Consider the following 19851-nt stretch of genomic DNA (forward strand, 5'->3'; position numbering starts at 1 on the left):
AGACAGTCCCTTCATGGCCACCCCTGGATCACATGGTCCAGATAGAGTTGGTTAACTCCCTGTCTGGGACACTGACTGATCTATTTAATCCACAGCAGTTTAGCGCACATACCGTCCAAACGACCCCACACTCCTCAATTACGCATTCAATCCCATAGGCTTCTGGGTATGAAAGGTTGTTCTGGGAACAGGACTAAGTCGAGCCTTTGTCTTGTCCAGACAATATGAATAATGGATTTTCACTGATGTGAAACAAAACAGATTTAACCTCCCATAATTGTATTATTCCACCTGGAAAATGTCACGGTCTCTCTATAGTTCTCAAACAGCTCTAGTTGCTCGGACAGTTCAGTAGTGTGCCCAGATGAGATTTCTCCCTTCATAGCAGATGTCCACTGGAGTACCTGACTCTCTGTTTGGGGTATTACATTCGGAGGTTGCCATCACAACATGGAACTACTTGATGTGTATCCACCACAAACAGAACTCACACTGTGGGGATAGATGGCATACTGGAAGCACAGGCAGCTGTTTTTGATCTGCTCACTCATCCTCCCCCACAAACAGCTCAAATGTACATACATTTGACTGGTGGACATAACGAATAGCTAGTAGACAGTATCAGAGTCAACATTCAAGTGACACACTGGCTTTTAGCATAGTTGGTGAAGGCCAATGTAAACCAAGCATGGGCCATGTTTTTAGACTCTGAAGATCACTTGGGCACACAGAGGAACTTTTATCATTAATTAAAGCTCCAGGGTGGGGAAGGGTTTAATGGCATCGAACACTGCGATTAGAGAATGTTTATTATTAGATATTAAAGTTGGACGACAGAAGGATTTTTGTCCTGGGAGAGGTTGCTAATTTCAACAGGAACGCTTAGTCAAAGGTCAATATGATAACGGTTGACCCAAAAAGGATTTCTCCAGTTGTAATAACAGAACTGAGAGTCAGGAAGCAAGTGCAGGTGAAACATTTAATAAAACAACAAAACCAGTAACGAGCCAATTACACGCCGGTACACAGGAACAATACCAACTGGTGAGAAAACATAAGGGAGTGACATAAAGGGGAGGAAATGAAGGTAATGAAGTTCAGGTGTGAATCATAATGATTAACAGGTGCGCGTAATAATGAGTACCAGGTGTGCGTAATGATGAATCCCAGGACGGGTGGTTAGTATTCTGGCGACGTCGTACGCCGGAGGGAAGGAGCAGGAGAAGATGTGACACCAGTGGAATATTAATCTTGACTCAGGCGTCCAATATCGCTGTTTGTTGGGGCAAGACAGTCCAAAATAAATTACGCCGGTATACATTTCCATGGCCACCTCAGCAAATTCATTAGGCCCTTTTAATAACCTTATTGAAAACCCTGAGAGGCCTAAACGGCCAGCTTAGCATCTATGGCTACAGGGTCAGGTCCGTACATGCACTGTGCAGTATATAGTCAATCCGATGGGACTCTTTTTCTTGACCTCCCCACCACTTTTACTGCAGCCTGAGTACAAGTTAATGCCCTGTTTAATGTGCGCGTGACTCCAAGAGCAGAACACATACTGAAATGTGTTCCAGATGACAGTCATGTCACAGCCTACACACTCTGATGTGCTAAAAAAAAAGAGTGACTTGGCACCCTGTGACAGCGCTCTGTGTTGCTCTCTGCACTCAGCGCCGAGAGGAGCACTCAGCAACACTGACGAGGCCCTGACACGCATTCCCAGAACAAAATGACGCCACTGACTCACTGCTTTCAAAATTGGCTCTCGGGGGAATGCGGCTCTAATAGTCCTCTCCGTGCATCTTCTTGACAGTGGCACTGTGAAGTGGACGCAGATGGAGCCAGCCCAGCGAGCCACCCTGTAAATGTCATGTCAGTTTGTGCGTCCCATGGCTCACATTACGTTGTTCAACAGTAAGAGCCTGGTTGTGTCTGTATGTTTTCTCTCAAAGCCCTTTAACAATTTGAGATTTGAGAGTGGGCTGCTTCTTGGCCAGTCTGTGACACTGTGGATGAAAGAGCCAAGCTGGTCTGAGCAGGATCTAGGATGGCCTCCACTCCCAGAGAATGGTCCTATTGTGGGGTGGGTGTGCTGGCTGAGCCCTATGGCTGGGTGTGCCACCATGGATCCAGCATGGGAGTGCAGGCCTGGGTGATAACGTAGTGGTACAGGTTTCTACTGGGCTCTTGCCTGGTGTCTACTCAAACATCCTGTGACACTGTGTCCTCCTCAGAAAACAAGAGAGCCGTTGTAGGCCTATTGTGTCCCTGCGAAGACATGGCCAGACCAGAGCTCCAGAGCATTGCTGGGTGGACAAGGTTGTTGATTCTCCCCAGAGAGCCCTTTCGTGATGTCTAAAACACCCAGACCTGTGCATGAGATTGTAACTAATCTGCATCGTTGTCTGTCACCTGGAGAGAATACTTTCTCATATGCAATGAGCGACGACGGAGAAAGAATTTGTAATGATTTCATCAGGTGCAAGATCATCTGTAAATCAGCTTATTGGTAGCTAGACACTGTCAGAAGTATACTCATATTCCAGTTCTTTCAGTAAATGACTCATATAGGATAAATTATGTTGAACATATCTGAATGTGATATATAATTTGTTTTGTTAATGACAGAGCCTATGCAGAACCCAGAACCAGTCAGAGACATAACAGATAAATGTGAGGACAGGGAGCCATAACTGTCAGGACTGATAGATGGACCTTTAAACTTCCCCAGATTCAGGTTAACCTGCTCTGTCCAGATGCACTGTTTGTCTGTCTGGAGCATGAACACTGTCAGCACCTGCCCTGTCCTGCCCTGCACAGTGTCTTTCTCTATCAGGGTGATTCACTTAAATGCATGCCTCTAAGCCCTAACCCTTCTTCTGAAGGGCCCTTGACCTTGGGTCAGAGGAGGAGAATGATAACAGGTAAGACCGAGAAACAGCTGTTGGGGTTGCTTTGATGTGGGTAATTGACTGTTTATTAATAAAGACTCTACATATGGATGTACAGTGGAACATAGACTCACCGGCCAGCTTATTAGGGACACCATCCTTTTATGAAAATGGTTAACTCCTACAGACATTGAGTCACGTGGCCATGGCTTGCTATATAAAGCAGGCAGACAGGCATCAAGGCATTCAGTTACTGTTCGATTGAACGTTAGACTGGGCAAAACGAGTGACCTAAGCAACTTTGAGTGTGGTATGATTGTGGTGCCAGGCACGCCGGATCCAGGTACCCAAAAACACCTACCCTCCTGGGCTTTTCACGCACGACAGTGTCTAGGGCTTATCGAGAATGGTGCAACAAATCCAAAAAATCCAGTCAGCGGCAGTCCTGTGGGTGAAAACAGCTTGTTGATGAGAGAGGTCAAAGGAGAAGGGCAAGAATCGTGCAAGCTAACAAGCGGGCCACAAACAGACAAACAATGACGCAGTACAACTGTGATGTGCAGAACGACATCTCGAAACGCACACCTCGCTGATCCTTGTCGCGGTTGGGCTACTGGGTTTCACTTCTATCAGCTAAAAACAAGAAGGAGCCGCTCCAGTGGGCACAGTGATCACGTGATCACCAACATGGGTGTAGAAGGAGTGGAAAAACATTGCCTGGTCCGACAAATCCCAGTTCCTGCTGTGTCATGCTGATGGCAGAGTCAGATTCTGGTGTAAGCAGCATGAGTCCATTTACCCATCCTTCCTGGTGTCAACGGTACAGGCTGGTGACATCTCGTCTGCATGGACCAACATCGCTGTGGAACGTTTCAAACTTGTAGAATCCATGTGTTTACCCTATATTCACATTGAACTGTAGGCTGTATATTTTGAAGTATTAGATTCATGCTGTAATATGTTGGCAATATTTTACCTGGTCGTAGGTTAAGGTTCCCTTTAACTTATTCAATTCTATATTCTGTGATGGATACCTTCATATATTTGCACCCTTCCTCTAGGCACGTTCAGATAGAGATGAGAAAAACCTCCTTGACTGCATTACTACTTGTACACTGATATACCAAACATTAGGAACACCTTTTGCTCTCAAAACAGCTTCAGTTTGTCGGGGCATGGACTTAACAAGGTGTCGAAAGCGTTCCACAGGGATGCTGTCCCATGTTGACTCTAATGCTTCCCACAGTTGTGTCAAGTTGGCTGGATGTCCTTTGGGTGGTGGCCAATTCTTGATACACACGGAAACTGTTGAGTGTGAAAACCCCAGCAATGTTGCAGTTCTTGGCACAAACCAGTACACCTACTACCATACCCCATTCAAAGGCACTTAAATCCTTCGTCTTGCCCATTCACCCTCTGATGGCGCACACACACAATCCATGTCTCAATCGTTTCAAGACTTAAAAATCCTCTTTTAACCTGTCTCCACCCATTCATCTAAATCGTTTGAAGTGGATTTAACAAGTCACATCAATAAGGGATCATAGCTTTGATCTGGATTCACCTGATCAGTCTATTTCATGGAAAGAGCAGGTGTTCTTAATGTTTTGTATACCCTGTGTATTTTGTAATGGTTGTCATGCATGTCTGTATGTGGTACGCACTGGGAAATATCCCACTATGAATGAATATCACACGTCCTCAGGGTATTTCTTATAAAAGGCTGATTGACAGAGACAGTAGAGGAATGCATTGCAAATGATAATATTGGCAGTTTAATGATTCGATGAGATTTACTTCATCCACGAGAAGATTCCAGCTGCAGGAATGTAAGCAGTTGTCCAGTGACACAGAACTCAACATCACACTACCAGTCGGTACACAACCCTGCACCTTAGACACTGCTGCCCAACAGTATGTACATAGTCATTGAACACTGGTCACTATAATAATGTTTACATACCGTTTACCAGCTTCATATGTATATACTGTTTTCTAGTCAAGGCTCATCCTATATGACTACTGCTGAACACACCCTTTCTATTCATATACTGTCCATAATGTCTATACACAACATCATATACTGTATGTATATATATATATGTATATATATATATATATTTATATTCCGGACTCTGACATTGCTCATTCTAATGTTTCTATATTGCTTATTTTGGGGGATTTGAGTGTATTGTTAGGTATTACTGCACTGTTGGAGCTAGGAACATAAGCATTTTGCTACACCCGCAATAACATCTGCTAAATATGTGTACGCAACAAATAAAATGTTTGATTTGATAACACAATGAAGCAATGTATCACTCATCCTTGTGAACACAATTTTTGTAGGATATAGCTTAACTTGTCTAACTTGAACGTCTAACTTGAACTTTAGATAAGTGTGTTATGATCTTGATGTATTATTGATAGAGTGCAGTCTAACATTAACTGGTACACTCTGTAAATTGGATGTGTGACATATTTAAACTCTTAAAATACCGAATATCAGTGACAAGTTTTGTTTAACTTTTGATTTTCACCAGAACACCCAAGGCCAAAAAGAGAGACATGAGCCACATCAGACAGTACTGTTAGAATATTGTGCCATAACATGTTTAGAGTTTCAGGCACTGTTGTAATCTATCCCCTCAACTAATGCCCATTCAGGGAGAGATTCAGTGATCCTCTGAGAGCTAGATGGAGAGACTAGTGGGCCAAGACGCTCAGTTTGAGGCTGCTCTCTCTCTGTTCGAGAACAAATGAGTCACAGCGGGCTGTGGCGATCGCCTTCCTCACACTTGGTGTGTGTAGTCCATTAGGCCGGTTCCAGACCAGCTCTGGGTGTGGGGCCCTAAACCTCATCAGCCCCAACCTCAGCCCCCTTTGGTCATTTGAGCCTCTGAGTGCACACAGGCGCTATGAGCCTGGCAAACTGTCAAACTGCCACTACTCCTTTTCGAAAACCTGTATATTGTTTGGACTTTTCTCAGAGACAGGAATGAGGACCATGCTTAAAGCAGGTTGTCCATGGATAGTTAGCAATGCAAGTACCCCCTTCCCCCTCTACTAACCCTCCTCGGGAGTTGAAGCCCTAGTCGCCCCAGACTCATGGTTCTCCAGGGACTAGTCAACTTTATCTGTCTAATCATAGTGGTTATGTTATTGTTAGTTCCAGGTCATTTGGTGATAGAACCCATAACGAGCTATGGTGGGTATGTTTTGGTTTTATATTTACAGTACATTCACTGGTAGAGGAGGTGTGTAGCTGAAAAAAACATATGGTTGTTTATTGAGGTATTGATGTTATTCTTTTACAAGAGGATGTCAGTTTATTGACAATAACACACTTCCACGAGGTCAAAAGTCCCCTGCATACTGAACTCCTGGGACAGGTACAGAACATGTATGAGGCTAGAATTTTTTTGAAGAGGCTTGTTAAGAGGCAAAACAGTGGATAATCAGGAACCTGGGTGTAGGGATGTGAAATCCTAAAACAGGAAAAGGAGAGGTGCATGGCCTGTATGTTTCAGACTCCTGTTTCTTTTTTTTAAACTAGTTTGAGAGTAAACAGCTGACCAGCACCTGGTCCTAGAGATGCTCTTGCACAGTAAGATCCTGTAAAACCCCATGATGCACCAGAATAGTGAGGACTCTGGGAATAACAGGTCTGCCACCACACTCTCACAGGGTATGTTTTACACATTGACTCTCCATATCTTTTACAGATTCCGCAGTCCTCGTGGTAGGTAGTCTAGTGGTGGATTGGGGTTGTTGACCTCACCTGCTGGCTGTTTCTATGAGCAGTCCAGTTTACTGGTCGCCACACCCCTGTTTGCAATTTTGTTTGGCTCTGGTGCGCAGGTAAATTTTGCATGGGCGATGTTGAAATGTATACATTAGATTTTCTCCCGTGCATTGCTTGAAACTTAATTGGGCTCCCAGATTCTTGGAAACTGAAATACATGAGTAGGAGCAATAGAAAAATAGGAGTCTTTGTGCATTTTGGAGCATTTCAAGGAATGTGTCTGTTTTCTTGCAACTGGCCTTCGGTAGAGCAGGTCACGCCAAGAGCCTCAATGTGTTACCAGAGACTTCGGTGTCACCCAGGATGAGTGATTGAATGCTAAATGAGTGCAGACCTTCACCAACTCTATATTCACCCGAGTCTAGTTCAGGAACCCACATCTCTCTCCTCTTAATTTATCCTGCTGGGAAACAAATCCATCTGTTTCGGTTTTGGGGTTTTTGCCACGTTAGAACCGAAGTCAGTGAATTCCCGATGAATAACAATTAGGCTTATCTTCGTGTGGAAATAACATACTGTACGATAGACTGTCATTTTGGAAATGTGCACAACATAAAATGACAAGGAATATAAAGTCCCTTTTGTGTAGCCATGTAGGCAACATGTCCCTCATATTGAAATAATTCATTTAGTTCTGGCCCACAACACACACATAGGCAACAATGTTATAATAGCTGTGGACAGGGATGAGAGGGGTTCGGAGCATCTGTGCTGGGAATTAGCCATTTCCATCCATTTCTCTAACATTCTCCTTTTCTCTCATTGAGCAGCATTACATTACATTGAAAGTATAACAGAGGATGTTGTCATTGCAGAGCTAAGAGGATTTGGTTTCAACATACTGTATCTATCTGGCTGATGGTTGCACTGTTACCAAGAAACTTCCCTCCAACAGAACCTAAACTTTAAAGGCCCAATGCAGCTGTTTTTATATCAATGTCAAATCATTTCTGTGTAACAATTAAGATCCTTACTGTAATAGTTTTCCATTAAAATGGTAAAAAAAAAAAAAAAAACACAATGGCTTTTGTGGGAGGGGGAGGGCGCCTGAAAACTGAAAACTAGCTGTAATTTTCAGATAGGTTTGGGACTCTCTTTGTTATTGGTCTATTAACTGATTTAGGCAAGCCGAAACTCCACCCATTCAAACCCTGCTGATTAGAAGATCATGTAGATTGTATTTTCAACCAGCAAATGTCAGGAAATAACATTGATCCAATTTTTTCACACTTTACTCTAGTAAGCATTCTTCATCTTTGGTGTTTTCCATGTAGGCGTTGTAAAATCCCCTTTCTCCACTCTCCATGTGTCCTCCTCAGTGTCCAGGTCTCAGATGTCCTCAGAGAAGCAGGAGGCACTGATGGAGAACATGACCCGTATGGGGGACCGCTCCCGGGAGCTCCAGCAGTCCCTGGACGACATCTCCTCTCAGGCAAACCTCCTGGAGAAAATCTGGAAGCTGGAGAACCTGTTCCAGAACCACAGCGAGTCCTTACAGCAGCTGGGCCGGGCATTTCACGGCTTGGAGAGGGACATCAGGGATCTGCAGGGCCACTCCCAGTCGACAGACAGTGCAGTGGAGCAGCTGGGGGGCCGTGTCTCTACCCTGAACCAATCGTCCCAGAGGAACGTGAGTGGGCTGAGCAACCTGCTGTCCCAGGCCTCTGTCTCGCTGCACGACCACGACCTACTGCTGAAGAGCGCAGCGGATCAGGTGGACCAGCTCAAGGAGAGGCTTGAGGAGGTGGGCTGGACGGTGGACGCGGTCAACCACACATTCACGAGTGACATCAGCATCCATCACCTGAAGATCCAGGACCTGCAGGTGCAGATCAGCAATGTGAGCCAGGACACACGGTACATGAGGGAGACACAGGTGCAAATGGAGGAGACACTGAAGAACGAGGTGGAGATCCTCAGCACCGTCACAGAGGACCTGAGGCTCAAGGACTGGGAGCACTCCAATATCCTCAAGAACATCACCTTCCTAGAAGGTAATAACGGCCCCAACACTAATCACTGGCTAGAAGTTCATGTCATGATTATCCCCCTAGAGTCGATTGACACCCCGGGTCATCAATCTAAGTTACATAACACAAAAATCCCCAGCAAAATCTGTGAGTTTAAGCTAGAGACACAGTATGTGTTATTGTATATCTCGCACTTCCACAGTGAAAGGGTGGCAGAGCTAGAGCAGTGTTTGTCAGACCATGACACATCACGAAAATCAGTCTTCTCACATAAAAGTCTGTAGCATCCGAACGGTTTGACCTACAAAACTGTGATGACCACTCTATGGAAAGGGGAAGATGTCAAAAACACGATGGTGTTCTCTGCTTTGCTCTACGACCCCCACAGTACCAGTTTTTAAAAAACAAATGGAAGTATGATGGTAGTTTTGTACCTACCCCAAAAAAGGGGTTAAATCTGTATCTCCTAGATTTAGGACAGACACTTTCAAATCTTGTTTTTATGATACATTTTTTGACTGTCCTTTTTGCCGTTTATGAATTTGCTATTCAATGGCCAAATTCAATATTTTATCAAAAGAAAACATAAAAAATGTCAAATGTATACCTAAAGGAGTCCTAAAATTCAGAATCAAATAGCTAAATTATCCATAGTATGACCATTTTAAAACAATTCCTTATGTCATCTTAACCTCCACCTCCATGTTGATAGGAGTTGAGTGATGTTAATCTTTGCATAATAAGACTTTAAACCAGTATCTGATGTATACTGTTTGTAGGTGGGACAGTGGTTTATTTAGGCTGGAAACAATTGTGGGTTACATTTAGAAGCCTCCAAAACCAAGGAACTCAGCCCTGTCATTAGTTCCCCCTCACATCACATTTGTTTGTCATTAAGTGTGGGTTTAGCCAGGAAAGCTGCACCTCGCCATGGTACTTGGTGTTTCTGGCCTGATGCCTCCTCTCCCTCCCTCCATCCCAATGCCTTTTTCTTATGTTTTATGCCTACCTTCCAATTTGGCAGCGGTGGACAAATGAGAAGGGAAAAAAAACATATTGCAAAAACACACATTTTTGCAAAGTTGAGAGGTGGATTAAGAAACTGTGATGTGTTGGTCTGAGGAGAGCGTTAGCATGGAAACATTTATAATCATCACACAGCCACTTGATTAACAGTAATGGCCTCAGGAGTGACCTGTTTGCTGTTTTAGTGAAGTGTCTTCAGGCTGGGAGGAGCAGTGTGTCTATTGACTTAATTCTCATGGAAATGTGATTTTCATTATATAACATTGATCTTGAGGTGTTTTCATTGTTCACAAATGGTGAAACAAAATAAGGAAAATGTTCTTTTAGATAATTTGATAAATGGACATCCTGGTGTAAAACAATATCAGTCACCTAAAATAGCCTAAAATTTTTTTTAAAGCAGTCTAATGTTTTCAAATAATCTATCTATCAGCTTGATATTAAACGTGTCAAAACTGATTGCATTGCAGCCATTTTCCCTTGACAAGCAATTAGCCCATTACTAACATATGGATTCTGCTCAGCCAAATCAGATTTGCTGACCCATTGTATGTTAAACATTCTCAATTTAATTAATAGAAGACTCTAAATAAGAAGTGATGAGTGGTACCGTTGATCCTACTAAAACAAACCAGTCACCGCTCAATTCAATTCAGTGTTTTCTCCTTCAGGCCCCCCAGGATGATATGACTTCCAAGTCAACCTGACTTCTCACTAGTCACTATTTCACTCCAATAGATTAATATTTTCCCAGTAAAGTTTCAGGCCAGGCCAGGGGATGTGGAGTGGCTCAAAGCATGGCCAGGACAGTATCTTAGGATATTACAGATGTAGGATCTTAGTTTGATCACCCTGTTGCAGGATAAATTTCCTGCAAAGCAGGAAATGTAAAACTTGTAGTGTATTTGAGGTTTAAAAAGTCTTCTGTAATTTTTTAATTTCCACTTTGAAACGTCAGACTTGATTTTCCCTTGTGGAAAATATGTCAACCCCTACAAAAATGTCAATTCATTATAATCCACATAATAATTCACATTTCCTGTTACTGCAGGATTATCTTCCTGCTGTAGCAAACTGTCTCAAATTAAGATCCTACATCTGTAAGGATCAGATCACACCATTATGTGAAAAGCTACTTTGGAACATGTCAGTTGGACAAAACAAGACAAATGTCTAACTATTCCATTGTGGTTCCATTGTGGTGTACCTTGTGTAACATGTGCTTTCCATCAAGGCCAAGCTAATTCTACAAACAAGTCTGAAGTCAGTCAACTGGTTCCAAGTGCAACAAACCATTGAACGATGTCCCTTAACCATGTTTCAGATTTTGCCTTAAGCTCCTCTGCTTTAGTCAGAGGGTGTGGTGAAACAAGAATGACATACCAACAGGAAACCAGTGTGATTTATGGGATTACACAACTTCAATAATCATATTGTCTTTATATTACAGTATATTAATCAGTTTATGTTATCTTGGGATCAACTTAATGCTTTAATTACGTTGTTTTCAACAGGGCCTCCAGGACCAAAGGGTGAGAAGGGCGATGTTGGGCCACTTGGGTCCCCTGGTGTGGCAGGCCTCACAGGGATGAGCGGTTCGTACACTGTACAGTACTGTCATTTGTCCTATTCTAGCTTTCAACATACATTACTTTCTTCAACCATTATTTAAACCAATTTTTTCATAACTTATCTTACTGTAATTGGCCCAGGTCCCAATTGTGATTTATGTAAACCCTCAAGGACCCTCAAAGACTTATTTCCAAGAAGAATGCTGAAAGCAAGCCTCCCTTTAAGAACATGGGACATTTGTTATAGCCACCCAAAGCACTCCTTCTACCACATTCAAAATCTCAGTTGTTCCACTCATTCCTACTCATTAAAGAGTTGGGTACTCCAGTACATTACCTTGTGAGTAATGCAGTGACAATATCTTCAATACCTAGTTCCAAACCCATAAATCCACTGTTTGCTAACAACCTAATAACAGCCCCTCAAACTGGGCTCAAAGCATCCTGGGAAAGGGAGTAAGGGCATTCCATTAGATAGTCTTTTATGACATAATGAAATGATGAATAAAGAAAGAGAACATTGGAAAATGTTATTATGGCATGCAATCGTACTCAAATATCCCGATAAGATAGGTTGTTTTCATTCTTTGAAATGCATGCCAGATATCCTGTTTGAAAAGACTTGGGAAAATACATGTATCTATGTCTTCCCGGCAGGTTTTACAGGAGAAAAAGGCACCCAGGGTCCAAGGGGACTAAAAGGCCCGAGCGGCCCCGACGGCCTACAGGGTGAGAAAGGGGATATTGGACCCAAAGGTATGTCTGATATTATTACTGTCTGACAGCTGTAGAATCATTAGTTAAACTATCATCTGTACCTTCCTGTCTCTTTGAACCTTAAAGGGGTGCTCTCACCGATTGTGCCACCGTGCTCTCTCTTTGGCTCAGGCTCCAGAGAAGGTAATCCAAGGCAGATGGATGGAGGATCAGGGTCAATTCCGTCTGATTTGTTGTGTCTCATTGACAACTATATCTGCAGGCCCTCTGCCTTCCCATCCTAACCCATAGCAGACCTACCTTATCAGCTGATGTGCTGAGCCAACCTAAAACCTTGAAGATAGAAATACACTTCATGACCAAAAGTATGTGGACACGTGCTCATCGAACATATAATTTCAAAATCTTGGTCATTAATATTTATTTTTATTATTTTTACCTTTATTTAACTAGGCAAGTCAGTTAAGGACAAATTCTTATTTTCAATGACGGCCTAGGAACAGTGGGTTAACTGCTTGTTCAGGGGCAGAACGACAGATTTGTACCTTGTCACCTCGGGGATTTGAACTTGCAACCTTTCGGTTACTAGTCCAACACTCTAACCACTAGGCTAACCACTAGGCTACCCTGCCGCCCCAATATGGAGTTGCCTACACCTTTGCTGGAACATTACTACGGGGACTTGCTTCCATTCAGCCAAGTCAGTTAGATTTTTACACGCTACGCACTTCAGCACTCGGCGGTCCCATTCTGTGAGCTTGCGTGGCCTATCACTTCGTGGCTGAGCCATTGTTGCTCCTAGACGTTTCCACTTCACAATAACAGCACTTACAGTTGACCGGGGAAGCTCTAGAAAGGCAGGAATTTTACAAACTGACTTGTTGGAAAGGTGGCATCCTATGACGGTGCCACGTTGAAAGTCACTGAACTCTTCAGGGATCAATTAGAAATGTCCTCACATTTTTTGTCCATTAAAATAACACCAAATTGATCAGAAATACAGCGTAAGCATGGTTAATGAGACATAACAATAATAATGTCTACACTGTATTTCTCTTCAATTTGATGTTATTTTAATGGACCAAAAATTTGCTTTTCTTTCAAAAACAAACTTTTGAACGGTAGTGTATATAGTGTATGTCTTGCTCTTACCATACTAATAGAGGAAAGCCATGTCCGGGCTTTAATTGGTCCAACCTTAGCCCTGAGAACTGGCTGTAGACTCCTATGGTGCCTCGACACCATTGGAGTTTATAGCCATGTCTCAAAGTCTCCTAGAAGGCCGTTTCCTCGTTCGTCACCTTGTGTGTTGGAAAGCAGCACTTGTTTTGAAAGATATGTGTGAGAGATACTCCTCTCACACACATGATTTGAGACACAGCGCCTTATCGTATTGGTCATAGATTTGACTCTCCACAATAGGCCTATTCTATTTCTCCATGCTAACCAAGCAGCTGTTCTGGATCAGTTTAGTTTGGCTGAACTGTCCGGTGCTGGAGGCTCAAACCCCTGTGAGCCAACGACATTAAGATGGGATGTGGATGCCCTGTGCTGTCTATCTGCCCAGGCCTCCCAGGCCCAGCTCTATTAGACTGACTCACTGAGACTACAACACGCAATTAACAGGGTTAGAGAAATATCAGTGATGCTTGCAAAAGGGTCCTTGTGGAAAAGGCAGAGGTGTTTTGGGGCTTGTTAAAGCAGGCCTATGAATAGCCCGGCAGTTTCATTAAGTCTGTTTTTCTGTGAATAGTGGTGTTTGCAGTAGGTGTTTGAACCAGAGTGGTCAATTTCTCAACCTACAATGAGGATGTGGTCAGCACAGAGCACTACCCGACACTTGGTGGTTCGGTCTGGGCGCCACTGCAATTGGTCCCTTTCCTGTGATTTTGAATATGAAAATTCACGAAGTAAACGTGGGATAATGGTCACTTTATAATCATTGTGTAATGTTACTTTATTACAGTAACAGCTCATAACCACACCTTGGGGTTTTAGACTTGTAATTACAGAGAAATGTTCCCACAGAACTGAGCGGTAGGACTTCAACAAAGGCATATCTTTAGTTTGTTATTTTCATGAATATTCTACTAAATAGTACAATAATGTTCCTTTTTGCCAGATTTCGTGGTGTCCTCTATTATCATGGACATACTTCTGGTATTACACATTAAAATACAACAAATCTGAAGATTTTATTGAGCGGAATTAAAGATTGAAATGGAATGATTACTTCATTTTCTACAGCCTCTCTCAAGTCCAGACAGTAAATCTAGAATTTCAGATGAAACTGCAAGGCTCCAGAATGTCCCTGCGTCCACACTCCGCTCCTCATCAGATCAACATCAGATGCCCTCATTCAGGGCACAAATGTCTTCAAGGAGGATCTACTTTCAATCGCATTTATAAGACTGTTAACTGGCCTCAAGTAGTGAGGCTTTTCTATGTCTGTAAAGCATATAACATCATCGGACAAGCCAGAAAGATGCCATAACGATTCTCTCCGCTCACTCTGAAAGAGGAGATGCAGGACAACTGTGCTTTCAGCCTCTCAATCCCAGTCATTTTGTTAATTAAATCCTTTAATCGTTAAATTGATGTTGTCTTTTGCCCTGACCCCTTTTTGTCTTTCAAAATTTGGCATACAATCCACAGACAGCTGAGTTGCCTCAGATGTTGAGAGCGGAGCAACAAACAAAACAATGGCCCACAATAATGGACTTCAGATCACAGAGAATCAAGGACATATGGGTTCATGTTGACTTTTGGGGAAACATACACCCTGACCATATTTGCTATTTGTACTGTTTCTAGTCCGCTGCATTGGCTAGGAAAACCAAAAGCCGAAGGGGGTTGTAGTTCACAAGGGGGTTGTCCTATAATTTGTATGTCTAATGACAAGGTGATTACATTTTGTTCGTGAGGCTTCAATTCAGGTTAACAAGATAATAAGGTATCCAAAGGGAAATTGAGCTGAGGGATAATGTTTAATATCAGACCTGAGGTTGGTATATCTGGCATTCTTCTCAGGGTGAGGGGGGCTATTTTAGAGCTACTTTATGTTCCCCCAACCAAGAGCAAAAATACCCTCTCATGTCTCCCAAGTATTCCAGTAAGGCAATTTGGAAACCTCAAACCATAGCCTATCTTTAGGCCTAATCCCTGCCCACCCAGAGTCAATCATGACAGACGGAAAGGGCACCGCTCAGAGAAGTAGCATGCTGGAAGGTTCTCTAGGGACATACACGTAATACTGTTCTTCTTCAAGTGAATCACTTGTGTTCAGTTTAATTTTGTACTTGCATGATGTTATATACACTGCTCAAAAAAATAAAGGGAACACTTAAACAACACAATGTAACTCCCTGTCAATCACACTTCTGTGAAATAAATCTGTCCACTTAGGAAGCAACACTGATTGACAATAAATTTCACATGCTGTTGTGCAAATGGAATAGAACAGGTGGAAATTATAGGCAATTAGCAAGACACCCCCAATAAAGGAGTGGTTCTGCAGGTGGTGACCACAGACCACTTCTCAGTTCCTATGCTTCCTGGCTGATGTTTTGGTCACTTTTGAATGCTGGCGGTGCTTTCACTCTAGTGGTAGCATGAGACGGAGTCTACAACCCACACAAGTGGCTCAGGTAGTGCAGCTCATCCAGGATGGCACATCAATGCGAGCTGTGGCAAGAAGGTTTGCTGTGTCTGTCAGCGTAGTGTCCAGAGCATGAAGGCGCTACCAGGAGACAGGCCAGTACATCAGGAGACGTGGAGGAGGCCGTAGGAGGGCAACAACCCAGCAGCGGGACCGCTACCTCTGCCTTTGTGCAAGGAGGAGCAGGAGGAGCACTGCCAGAGCCCTGCAAAATGACCTCCAGCAGACCACAAATGTGCATGTGTCTGCTCAAACGGTCAGAAACAGACTCCATGAGGGTGGTATGAGGGCCCGACGTCCACCGTGCAGGACGTTTGGCATTTGCCAGAGAACACCAAGATTGGCAAATTCGCCACTGGTGCCCTGTGCTCTTCACAGATGAAAGCAGGTTCACACTGAGCACATGTGACAGACGTGACAGAGTCTGGAGACGCAGTGGAGAACGTTCTGCTGCCTGCATCATCCTCCAGCATGACCGGTTTGGCTGTGGATCAGTCATGGTGGGGGGTGGTATTTCTTTGGGGGGCCGCACAGCCCTCCATGTGCTCGCCAGAGGTAGCCTGACTGCCATTAGGTACCGAGATGAGATCCTCAGACCCCTTGTGAGACCATATACTGGTGCCTTTGGCCCTGGGTTCCTCCTAATGCAAGACAATGCTAGACCTCATGTGGCTGGAGTGTGTCAGCAGTTCCTGCAAGAGGAAGGCATTGATGCTATGGACTGGCCCGCCCGTTCCCCAGACCTGAATCCAATTGAGCACATCTGGGACATCATGTCTCGCTCCATCCACTAACGCCACGTTGCACCACAGACTGTCCAGGAGTTGGCGGATGCTTTAGACCAGGTCTGGGAGGAGATCCCTCAGGAGACCATCCGCCACCTCATCAGGAGCATGCCCAGGCGTTGTAGGGAGGTCATACAGGCACGTGGAGGCCACACACACTACTGAGCCTCATTTTGACTTGTTTTAAGGACATTACATCAAAGTTGGATCAGCCTGTAGTGTGGTTTTCCACTTTAATTTTGAGTGTGACTCCAAATCCAGACCTCCATGGGTTGATCAATTTGATTTCCATTGATCATTTTTATGTGATTTTGTTGTCAGCACATTCAACTATGTAAAGAAAAAAGTATTTTATAAGAATATTTCATTCATTCAGATCTAGGATGTGTTATTTTAGTGTTCCCTTTATTTTTTTGAGCAGTATATTAATCTCTGTTACTTCTTATTCTGCCACTGAGCGTAACACAATATTTTGTTGTCTGTCTTTCGTTTCCAAGGTGACAAAGGAGACAGAGGACTGAAGGGCGAGAAGGGAGACCGAGGTGACCGTGGTGAAAAAACAGGTGAGACCAGTGAGCAGTGAAGAGTTATGGGATTGCTGATCCCTCCTCATCCTCCAAATGATCTTGGTCGATGATGGTGTCCATTGTTATCTGCGTACATATCGCTGACACCGCTGCATCGTAAAATGAGTTATTGGAATAGGTTGTAATAAAACCCAGGTAGGCTATAGAATTTAACCCTAACTGACCTACCAATCAACTTTCACTACCTCTGCACTCCTTCGGGGGGTGAAGGAGTGCAGAGGGTCTTTTGAGGCCTTTTCCCTCTCTGTTTTGCTTTGGAATGCTGTTTACTCCATCACAACACATTTCCAAAACTCAGCACCAGAGCTGAAGTCACATGCTGGTCTCAGTCTAGTGAGTTCATTACTCATTTACATCAGTAGCTGGAGGCTCTCACCTGGCAGACCCCACTTGTAAACAGGGATGCCAGTGGATCAAACAGAAAAATAAACAATTTTTATGGACCGAGCCACAACAGGCATAAATCTCTGCTCTACTTGTACATGGAACGGTCACCTCATATGTTGAAGCAGTTATTAGCGTGACGTTTTACAGGTTTCTTCCTGTATCCAAACCACTCAATATGGCTTACCTCACCAAATAATAAGTATCCAAACATTTATTCACCGAGTTTGAAGCATGGGCAAACTGGTTAGTAGGCCTGGTTGTACTGAGTGGGCCTGTCGTATCGTTGTACAGTATACGCCCTCACACCCCCACTGACAGGTAATTTCAATAAAACCACAATGTGTTTTCAAGCAGGGAAAGAAAACAAACCCGCAAACCTCAATTTCTTCCCTCACACAGGAAATATTATTCTTTCTCTATGACATCATTAAACCCATTTTGGTGTGATGAGAGCTGGAACGGTGTTCTTCTTAAAGTGACAGCTACAAACATCTGAAATACATTTCTCTTCATTAGCTACAACCAGGAAAAGATCAGAACTCCACATTCAAAGCCATGTGATTTAAGAGGTTTTCTTCTGGTACTTGGTCTGGATTTGTTTCCATAATTGTCAAGCTCTCATGCTAGTGGTTGATGGAAAGCAGTGGTGTCACACAAAGTATAGGTCCTCGTAGTGAGAGGAAGGTCTGTCACAGCTCAGACACCGTGGGGCTCTCCCCCAGTCTCCTTGTTCATTTATCTTCTTTACCCCGCTATACTTTTAGAATGTCACAACTGACAACCATGCTTCTCCTAGAAGGTTGAGAGCTGGCGCTTACCTCAGGCTGAGGGTTAGGGCTGAGAGCTGGGGCTGAGAGTTGGGGGTGCAGTTGAACCTAAAGCCCCATATACCGTAACTAGCGTGACAAGCTGTAAAATGTCAGGTGCTTTAAAGCTTACTTGGTAATTGTTGCCATAGCGTTGCCTTTCACCCTAACATCCACACACTTCTCAGGATGGGGGTACCGAACTTTGATACGATATCCCAAGAGTCCAACAGAAACTGGAGTAAGCTTGGATTGGAAAGATTATTTTTACAGGACAGGCACAAGCTCCATTCTCCACATTTGAAGTGTCAACCCGGTGCTGAGTTAGAGACTTTACTCATATACACATGCGTGAGCGGTCACATTTACACATGAACAACCTGAAGTTGAGAACATAACACACACTCACGCGTGCACTCAGAACTGCACACACACATGCCCCAAAATGCACAACATTATCTTGGTCCAGAAATGTTGTTGCAAAGGGCCGAACATTGGTTCCCTGCCAGATGTTGTAAGCTGTTGCGCTAAGATTCAGATTCACTCCCTTCCTCTTCCCTAAGAGTAGAGAGGAAGGTATAACGTTTGGTTGACTGCCAGTTTTATAGGTCAGTGTAGCCATTTTTGTTTTTTTTAATCAGTTATTGTTTATGGCCTTATTATGTCTTCATACATGCCAAAATCAAGTCAGATATCATTTTTCCCCCAGTGTATTTGTAATGAGTATGATGGGAGACAGAGTGCTTGTTTCAAGCGCAGGGCGCAGCAGGTGTTTATTTAGTAAAGGACCACAGGAGGAGGCAGGTAGCTGGGTCCAGGAAAAGGCAGAAGGTCATACTCAGGGAATCCAAAAGGTAACAGTACAGGCAAGGAAAATGGCTAATGACGTAGTCCGGGAGATCAGGCAAGAGGTTGATGACAGGAAATCTGATAGGCAAAAGTACAGGTAGGAAAAAAAAAAAACTATGTTCGTGAATGGATCAAATGGACAAAAACTATGATACACAGGAGGACTAATATGGCCCTAAACAGCGCTCCGCCTAGACCGTGGACAAAAACAAACAACACCTCACAATGATGGGATGCAATGGACTGAACTAAATAGTGTGTGTAAATGGCATATAGGTGTGTGAACAGGTGATCAGAATTCAGGTGATTGGGAGCTGGAGAGTGAGCTGCGTTCAGGGGATCTACATGTTTGAGAGTATGAGTTAGAAGCAGACGTTACAGTATTTTAATAATGAAAAGACCTAGTTAAAATTGTAGCTGTAAGTATAACAAAGTGGGCCAGTGCTCCAATCGCCAAATGCACAGTTGGAAACGTGCCTGCTTTCATAAGGTATTGACAGCACTGTTTTTAGTGTTTTCTCCCATAAGACTAAACAGCTCTTTTTCTAGAACAAATACTTCCGTTGTGAAACTACAGAGAGATGTCATGAGCGTATTTTAGTTGGCAGTGTTTATTATGATTTTTGTGGAAAAGCAGAAGGGAGGGGGATGTCTATCAATCCAAAAAATAGTAATTATACAGATGATTAACAAAACACGAACACAACCGTATTCATACCTTGGTTTTTATGGTAAATGTGAATTAAAAAACTTTGGATTATGGTTTTCATACCTTGTCCATAATGTAGAGGCCTAT

At 43.4% G+C, this 19851-nt stretch overlaps 1 protein-coding gene across 1 annotated transcript in view; it reads left to right on the top strand.

The window, feature by feature from the left end:
* LOC139407117 (scavenger receptor class A member 5-like) overlaps positions 1-19851 on the top strand; it is a 50136-nt gene that overhangs the window by 12840 nt on the left and 17445 nt on the right. The window contains exons 4-7 of the mRNA XM_071150516.1: positions 8019-8693; positions 11210-11290; positions 11924-12036; positions 16929-16989. Coding sequence (XP_071006617.1) covers positions 8019-8693; positions 11210-11290; positions 11924-12036; positions 16929-16989 — 930 coding nt within the window. The remainder of the gene's footprint in view (positions 1-8018; positions 8694-11209; positions 11291-11923; positions 12037-16928; positions 16990-19851) is intronic.

The sequence above is a fragment of the Oncorhynchus clarkii genome, chromosome 4 (assembly GCF_045791955.1).
Source record: "Oncorhynchus clarkii lewisi isolate Uvic-CL-2024 chromosome 4, UVic_Ocla_1.0, whole genome shotgun sequence".
Lineage (NCBI taxonomy): Eukaryota > Metazoa > Chordata > Actinopteri > Salmoniformes > Salmonidae > Oncorhynchus > Oncorhynchus clarkii.